General features: G+C 56.3%; 1 protein-coding gene across 1 annotated transcript; it reads left to right on the forward strand.

Moving 5' to 3' along the window:
- The first annotated feature begins 877 nt into the window (after positions 1-877).
- LOC126471333 (translation initiation factor IF-2-like) lies at positions 878-8,441 on the forward strand. The gene is made up of 2 exons (XM_050099454.1): positions 878-1,060; positions 6,942-8,441. Exons 1-2 carry the CDS (start codon positions 878-880, stop codon positions 8,439-8,441), a joined length of 1,683 nt encoding a protein of 560 aa, XP_049955411.1.
- The last annotated feature ends 500 nt before the right edge of the window (positions 8,442-8,941 follow it).

The raw sequence follows: 8,941 nt of genomic DNA on the forward strand, positions 1-8,941 counted from the left end.
TTCCTGAGCAATTACACCTATGCATTCATTGTCACCCCACCATGCAGCACAATGCTGAAGCACTTTCTCAATTGCTGCGTGACTCAGAGACAGAGTTTAAAAAGCATGAAGGGCTTTGTTTTGTCTTAGGTGCCAACCAGTGACACATCCTCATCAATTCTCAATTAATTACATCATGTGAACAACCTGTTATCAACTACTGCACAGGATATTGTGTATCATGAGGTTGGTTAGACCGCCTATCTAAGGCCACCAACATGGCATGTTGCACTTATTTTACAACACGGTCTTAATGTCACTGACAGTGTCACTTTGTTGGCTATGGATGCTTCTGAATGACAGATGGCAGTTCCTCTCATGCTCTGCTCCTCCAATCTGTACATTGATGAATGTGTATAATGAAGGCAGTAGTATAGTGTAATGTGTCCTGGCCTATTATTCACACCATCATAAAACACACCATCTGGAACTAATTGAGCTGCAGCCACACTCAATCCGCTCCACCCTCGGCTGCACCCTGACTGCCCCAACAAAGAATGCATATTGATTTTGCTTTATGTTTATGAGGAGAATATGGTTGGAACTTGTCGATGTCCTCTCTGACTCTACCTATGTGGCATGAATGTTTACCACCACCACCACCACCACCACCACCACCACCACCACCACCACAGCAGTTACCACCTGTGCCCCATTCATCATATTTGCAGTAGATGGTGCACCTTCCACTCTGGTTTCTCACAATGGACCTCAGTGTACTGCATTTGCATTTTAAGATTTTTATCAAAGCAATGGCATTGTGCGTCTGATAAACATTCCTTTCCACCCCACTTCCAATTTGGAAGCTGAGCAAATGGTCAGGACCTTCAAAATACCTATGTGCAACTCCGGGGGCACATGCACCAGCTTCCTCATCAGCTACTGGTCCACTGCTGTTAATGGATGTATCCTGACCAAAATTTTGAATTGGTGCACTCTCTTTGACCTGCTGCACCTGGCTCAGTTGGCTCTCCAGCAGTGCACTCAGCCACCTTACTGCACAAGCTCCCAAGTCTGGGCCGTACTTTCAGACAGAACCTGGGTTATCTCAAAGCACTGTCACTGGTGAAAAGGGGTGGCAAATGTTTGGGGTTGCAATGAGCTAGAAGCATCCAGTCAGGCATCAAAACCAACTCTCATCATATTCAGTCACCCACTTTCTCCTCAGCTGGCAAATGGGTGACATCTATGTAAATGGACATGGGACATACCTGTCCAACAGCCTGCCTGCTTCTGCTAAAACCTATGACCTCATGTTTGGCGTTGATAGGATGTCAAGAAGGATCAGTAATAATAGCCAACTGAGATGGAACCACTTCCACCACCTAGGCCACTTTCTGCTGCCACAAACACCAGTGATCCCCTCACCACATAATCAACAGAGGTGGAAAGTCTTCAGACTCAGGTGTCAATGGAGGCCAAATTATTGTTCCCATCTTCTACATGGCTGGCACCCACTCCCCTGCAGACAGGACCAATCTGTGCCCAGACTGGTTGGTGGTATCACTGCCGGCACAGGCATTGGACCTGGCCAGTCTTGTTGATGGCCTTTGATGGGAACCTTTATCAGAGCTCTCACCTTCCTCTACAAAGTTAGCACAGGTCAGGCCATTTCCAGCCCAATGTGATGATTATGGGGGGGTTAGTATATGGAGAATAGGTTGGAGATACTTAGGCTGCATACTACAGTGGCATATCTCTCCCACGTGAGGTGCCACAACAACAAGCATGCCATGTGGAGCCATCCACTGATGCAAGACAGCCTGTAAATACCATTTCCCAAAACTTGCCATTCAGTCTTGGTACTTAACTGAAGCATTATATACATGCCATTGATCAGCAGAGCTTTGACCTTGCCTCAAATTACATTTTTGGTTTGGACTGTTTCCTGGACTACACATATACAGTTAAGATAACTTTGCTATGCTCTGGACTTGTTTTCTGTTAGCTGTTCACTTCATGAACTACACCATTTTTGACCTCAGGAACCATTTGTTTCTTCCACCAATCTCTGTGTTACCACCAATTTGAGTTATCAATCATAAACTGTTTTCTACCTACCCAAAATAGAATGGAAAATATTACTTCCTTACTAATTAACTATTCATGAAATATTTCGCAGGCAGTATATACATATATCACTGAAAGGATCTTCAAACATATACCACCGTATGCTCCATCTTTTAGGAGATATGATAACATAAACACTGAGTTACGTGAAAAACTAACTCTTCTTAAAATGGAGTCCAAATTACTCAGACTGTAGTTATCCAGTATTTGATAATGAAGGCACATAGTGACTTCCTGCAACCTTTCAACATAATTTCAAACCATTTCTAAACTTTATCTTGTGTACATATCCAATTACAAATATTTAACACATTATGATATGTGTAATCAGAAGTTGAAAGCTGCTTTATGCAGGGTAGCTCAATTGCTTACAGATCTGGGAGTTAACTGGTTACTTCCTATCTGTAAAGAAGCACTGTTGGGTTAAGAGGTAGCCATATTTCATAGGGATACAAATGAAATTTCAACCAAATTTGTTGGGTATATGAATTCTTGTTTACTCAAAAATACTGTTTGAGTAAGATTTTCTACTACCACGAGGGGTGGGTGTGTGGATGAGAAGAGGTAACAAATGTTCAAAAGTGGCCAGTTGGTATTTATTTCCTGTATTCACTTGACTTGGAATGCTTTTAAAAGTATGAACTGCAATAAGTCTCTTATTTGTGCTGCTCAGTGTGTCAACCAGGTCGTGAGATTGAGCATTGCAGAAAAGTAATAGTTTTGCTAATGTGTTTTGTGACCAAATATCAAACAACATGGCCAGTAGATAAATTTAACATTCCCCATGGAGTCGTATAGTGTAAAACAGCAGAAAATCTAACATATGTGTGTGCCATATATATGACATATGCATAAATTCAAAATCTCCACCTAAGCCCCTAGATCAGTTTCAACTGAGCTTGATACACATGTAGTTCACCATATGGAGAAAAGTACTGTATGGGTAAAACAAACAACCTTCCACTGGAATGGGGATGGGAGAAACACTGGGGTGATGGATAGAGAAAGGGAGCAGAATAGGGGTGGACATGAGGGGGATGAAGAGGAGGGGAGGAAAAGGAGGATAACGGAGGGAGGGAGAATGATGGAGGGAGGGAAGGTGAAGTGGGTTTGGTGAGAAAAGAGGGGATGAAGAGGGAAAGGAGAAGAACAGTGGGAGTGGACAGAGATAGGGGGAAGTAGTAGGTGGCCAGAGGGAGGAGGTGGGCGAGGAGCAGGAGGGGGATGGAAGAGAAAAAAAGAAGCGGAGGGAAGGGAGGGAGGGGGGCCTGGCTGCAGCTGGCAGGAGCCGGCGGGTGAAGGGGGGAGCCGGCGGGAGAAGGGGGGAGGCATGAGGGCACAGGGAGGCAGGAGGGCACAGGCAGGAGGGAGGCAGAGAAGGGAGAGGAGGGTGTGAGGAGGGGGAGGGAGAGGATGAGGAGGAGGAGGAGGAGGAGGAGAAGGAGAAGGACAGAGTGAGAAGGGGGCAGGAAGAGGAGGAGGAGAAGGACAGAGTGAGAAGGGGGCAGGAGGAGGAGGAGGAGGAGGATGAGATGGACAGAGTGAGAAGGGGGCAGGAGGAGGAGGAGGAGGAGGACAGAGTGAGGAGGAGGAGGAGGAGGAGGACGACAGAGTGAGGAGGAGGAGGAGGAGGAGGAGGAGGACGACAGAGTGAGGAGGAGGAGGAGGAGGAGGAGGAGGACGACAGAGTGAGGAGGAGGAGGAGGAGGACGACAGAGTGAGGAGGAGGAGGAGGAGGAGGACGACAGAGTGAGGAGGAGGAGGAGGAGGAGGAGGAGGACGACAGAGTGAGGAGGAGGAGGAGGAGGAGGAGGAGGACGACAGAGTGAGGAGGAGGAGGAGGAGGAGGAGGAGGACGACAGAGTGAGGAGGAGGAGGAGGAGGAGGAGGAGGACGACAGAGTGAGGAGGAGGAGGAGGAGGAGGAGGACGACAGAGTGAGGAGGAGGAGGAGGAGGAGGAGGACGACAGAGTGAGGAGGAGGAGGAGGAGGAGGAGGACGACAGAGTGAGGAGGAGGAGGAGGAGGAGGAGGACGACAGAGTGAGGAGGAGGAGGAGGAGGAGGAGGACGACAGAGTGAGGAGGAGGAGGAGGAGGAGGAGGACGACAGAGTGAGGAGGAGGAGGAGGAGGAGGAGGACGACAGAGTGAGGAGGAGGAGGAGGAGGAGGAGGAGGACGACAGAGTGAGGAGGAGGAGGAGGAGGAGGAGGAGGACGACAGAGTGAGGAGGAGGAGGAGGAGGAGGAGGAGGACGACAGAGTGAGGAGGAGGAGGAGGAGGAGGAGGAGGAGGACGACAGAGTGAGGAGGAGGAGGAGGAGGAGGACGACAGAGTGAGGAGGAGGAGGAGGAGGAGGACGACAGAGTGAGGAGGAGGAGGAGGAGGAGGACGACAGAGTGAGGAGGAGGAGGAGGAGGAGGAGGACGACAGAGTGAGGAGGAGGAGGAGGAGGACGACAGAGTGACGAGGAGGAGGAGGACGACAGAGTGACGAGGAGGAGGAGGACGACAGAGTGACGAGGAGGAGGAGGACGACAGAGTGACGAGGAGGAGGAGGACGACAGAGTGACGAGGAGGAGGAGGACGACAGAGTGACGAGGAGGAGGAGGACGACAGAGTGACGAGGAGGAGGAGGACGACAGAGTGACGAGGAGGAGGAGGACGACAGAGTGACGAGGAGGAGGAGGAGGACGACAGAGTGACGAGGAGGAGGAGGACGACAGAGTGACGAGGAGGAGGAGGACGACAGAGTGACGAGGAGGAGGAGGACGACAGAGTGACGAGGAGGAGGAGGACGACAGAGTGACGAGGAGGAGGAGGACGACAGAGTGACGAGGAGGAGGAGGACGACAGAGTGACGAGGAGGAGGAGGACGACAGAGTGACGAGGAGGAGGAGGACGACAGAGTGACGAGGAGGAGGAGGACGACAGAGTGACGAGGAGGAGGAGGACGACAGAGTGACGAGGAGGAGGAGGACGACAGAGTGACGAGGAGGAGGAGGACGACAGAGTGACGAGGAGGAGGAGGACGACAGAGTGACGAGGAGGAGGAGGACGACAGAGTGACGAGGAGGAGGAGGACGACAGAGTGACGAGGAGGAGGAGGACGACAGAGTGACGAGGAGGAGGAGGACGACAGAGTGACGAGGAGGAGGAGGACGACAGAGTGACGAGGAGGAGGAGGACGACAGAGTGACGAGGAGGAGGAGGACGACAGAGTGACGAGGAGGAGGAGGACGACAGAGTGACGAGGAGGAGGAGGACGACAGAGTGACGAGGAGGAGGAGGACGACAGAGTGACGAGGAGGAGGAGGACGACAGAGTGACGAGGAGGAGGAGGACGACAGAGTGACGAGGAGGAGGAGGACGACAGAGTGACGAGGAGGAGGAGGACGACAGAGTGACGAGGAGGAGGAGGACGACAGAGTGACGAGGAGGAGGAGGACGACAGAGTGAGGAGGAGGAGGACGACAGAGTGAGGAGGAGGAGGACGACAGAGTGAGGAGGAGGAGGACGACAGAGTGAGGAGGAGGAGGACGACAGAGTGAGGAGGAGGAGGACGACAGAGTGAGGAGGAGGAGGACGACAGAGTGAGGAGGAGATGGACAGAGTGAGGAGGAGATGGACAGAGTGAGGAGGAGATGGACAGAGTGAGGAGGAGATGGACAGAGTGAGGAGGATATGGACAGAGTGAGGAGGATATGGACAGAGTGAGGAGGAGATGGACAGAGTGAGGAGGATATGGACAGAGTGAGGAGGAGATGGACAGAGTGAGGAGGAGATGGACAGAGTGAGGAGGAGATGGACAGAGTGAGGAGGAGATGGACAGAGTGAGGAGGAGATGGACAGAGTGTGGAGGAGATGGACAGAGTGAGGAGGAGATGGACAGAGTGAGGAGGAGATGGACAGAGTGAGGAGGAGATGGACAGAGTGAGGAGGAGATGGACAGAGTGAGGAGGAGATGGACAGAGTGAGGAGGAGATGGACAGAGTGAGGAGGAGATGGACAGAGTGAGGAGGAGATGGACAGAGTGAGGAGGAGATGGACAGAGTGAGGAGGAGATGGACAGAGTGATGAGGAGATGGACAGAGTGAGGAGGAGATGGACAGAGTGATGAGGAGGGGGCAGGAGGAGGACGACGAGACGGACAGAGTGATGAGGAGGGGGCAGGAGGAGGACGACGAGACGGACAGAGTGATGAGGAGGGGGCAGTAGCAGGACGAGGCGACGGACAGCGGGAGGAGGGGGCAGTAGCAGGACGAGGCGACGGACAGCGGGAGGAGGGGGCAGTAGGAGGACGAGGCGACGGACAGCGGAGGAGGGGGCAGTAGGAGGACGAGGCGACGGACAGCGGAGGAGGGGGCAGTAGGAGGACGAGGCGACGGACAGCGGAGGAGGGGGCAGTAGGAGGACGAGGCGACGGACAGCGGAGGAGGGGGCAGTAGGAGGACGAGGCGACGGACAGCGGAGGAGGGGGCAGTAGGAGGACGAGGCGACGGACAGCGGAGGAGGGGGCAGTAGGAGGACGAGGCGACGGACAGCGGAGGAGGGGGCAGTAGGAGGACGACGAGACGGACAGAGGGAGGCGGGGGCAGTAGGAGGACGACGAGACGGACAGAGGGAGGCGGGGGCAGTAGGAGGACGACGAGACGGACAGAGGGAGGCGGGGGCAGTAGGAGGACGACGAGACGGACAGAGGGAGGCGGGGGCAGTAGGAGGACGACGAGACGGACAGAGGGAGGAGGGGGCAGTAGGAGGACGACGAGACGGACAGAGGGAGGAGGGGGCAGTAGGAGGACGACGAGACGGACAGAGGGAGGAGGGGGCAGTAGGAAGACGACGAGACGGACAGAGGGAGGAGGGGGCTGGAGGAGGAGGTTGACGGAGAGAGGAGGGGGCTGGGGGAGGAGGTTGACGGAGAGAGGAGGGGGCTGGGGGAGGAGGTTGACGGAGAGAGGAGGGGGCTGGGGGAGGAGGTTGACGGAGAGAGGAGGGGGCTGGAGGAGGAGGTTGACGGAGAGAGGAGGGGGCTGGCGGAGGAGGTTGACGGAGAGAGGAGGGTGCTGGAGGAGGAGGTTGACGGAGAGAGGAGGGGGCTGGAGGAGGAGGTTGACGGAGAGAGGAGGGGGCTGGAGGAGGAGGTTGACGGAGAGAGGAGGGGGCTGGAGGAGGAGGTTGACTGGGGGAGAAGGGGGCTGGGAGAGGAGGTTGACAGAGGGAGAAGGGGGCTGGGGGAGGAGGTTGACAGAGGGAGAAGGGGGCTGGGGGAGGAGTTTGACAGAGGGAGAAGGGGGCTGGGGGAGGAGGTTGACAGAGGGAGAAGGGGGCTGGGGGAGGAGGTTGACAGAGGGAGAAGGGGGCTGGGGGAGGAGGTTGACAGAGGGAGAAGGGGGCTGGGGGAGGAGGTTGACAGAGGGAGAAGGGGGCTGGGGGAGGAGGTTGACAGAGGGAGAAGGGGGCTGGGGGAGGAGGTTGACAGAGGGAGAAGGGGGCTGGGGGAGGAGGTTGACAGAGGGAGAAGGGGGCTGGGGGAGGAGGTTGACAGAGGGAGAAGGGGGCTGGGGGAGGAGGTTGACAGAGGGAGAAGGGGGCTGGGGGAGGAGGTTGACAGAGGGAGAAGGGGGCTGGGGGAGGAGGTTGACAGAGGGAGAAGGGGGCTGGGGGAGGAGGTTGACAGAGGGAGAAGGGGGCTGGGGGAGGAGGTTGACAGAGGGAGAAGGGGGCTGGGGGAGGAGGTTGACAGAGGGAGAAGGGGGCTGGGGGAGGAGGTTGACAGAGGGAGAAGGGGCTGGGGGAGGAGGTTGACAGAGGGAGAAGGGGGCTGGGGGAGGAGGTTGACAGAGGGAGAAGGGGGCTGGGGGAGGAGGTTGACAGAGGGAGAAGGGGGCTGGGGGAGGAGGTTGACAGAGGGAGAAGGGGGCTGGGGGAGGAGGTTGACAGAGGGAGAAGGGGGCTGGGGGAGGAGGTTGACAGAGGGAGAAGGGGGCTGGGGGAGGAGGTTGACAGAGGGAGAAGGGGGCTGGGGGAGGAGGTTGACAGAGGGAGAAGGGGGCTGGGGGAGGAGGTTGACAGAGGGAGAAGGGGGCTGGGGGAGGAGGTTGACAGAGGGAGAAGGGGGCTGGGGGAGGAGGTTGACAGAGGGAGAAGGGGGCTGGGGGAGGAGGTTGACAGAGGGAGAAGGGGGCTGGGGGAGGAGGTTGACAGAGGGAGAAGGGGGCTGGGGGAGGAGGTTGACAGAGGGAGAAGGGGGCTGGGGGAGGAGGTTGACAGAGGGAGAAGGGGGCTGGGGGAGGAGGTTGACAGAGGGAGAAGGGGGCTGGGGAGGAGGTTGACAGAGGGAGAAGGGGGCTGGGGAGGAGGTTGACAGAGGGAGAAGGGGGCTGGGGGAGGAGGTTGACAGAGGGAGAAGGGGGCTGGGGGAGGAGGTTGACAGAGGGAGAAGGGGGCTGGGGGAGGAGGTTGACAGAGGGAGAAGGGGGCTGGGGGAGGAGGTTGACAGAGGGAGAAGGGGGCTGGGGGAGGAGGTTGACAGAGGGAGAAGGGGGCTGGGGGAGGAGGTTGACAGAGGGAGAAGGGGGCTGGGGGAGGAGGTTGACAGAGGGAGAAGGGGGCTGGGGGAGGAGGTTGACAGAGGGAGAAGGGGGCTGGGGGAGGAGGTTGACAGAGGGAGAAGGGGGCTGGGGGAGGAGGTTGACAGAGGGAGAAGGGGGCTGGGGGAGGAGGTTGACAGAGGGAGAAGGGGGCTGGGGGAGGAGGTTGACAGAGGGAGAAGGGGGCTGGGGGAGGAGGTTGACAGAGGGAGAAGGGGGCTGGGGGAGGAGGTTGACAGAGG

This window comes from Schistocerca serialis, chromosome 3, assembly GCF_023864345.2.
Source record: "Schistocerca serialis cubense isolate TAMUIC-IGC-003099 chromosome 3, iqSchSeri2.2, whole genome shotgun sequence".
In the NCBI taxonomy this organism is placed as follows: domain Eukaryota; kingdom Metazoa; phylum Arthropoda; class Insecta; order Orthoptera; family Acrididae; genus Schistocerca; species Schistocerca serialis.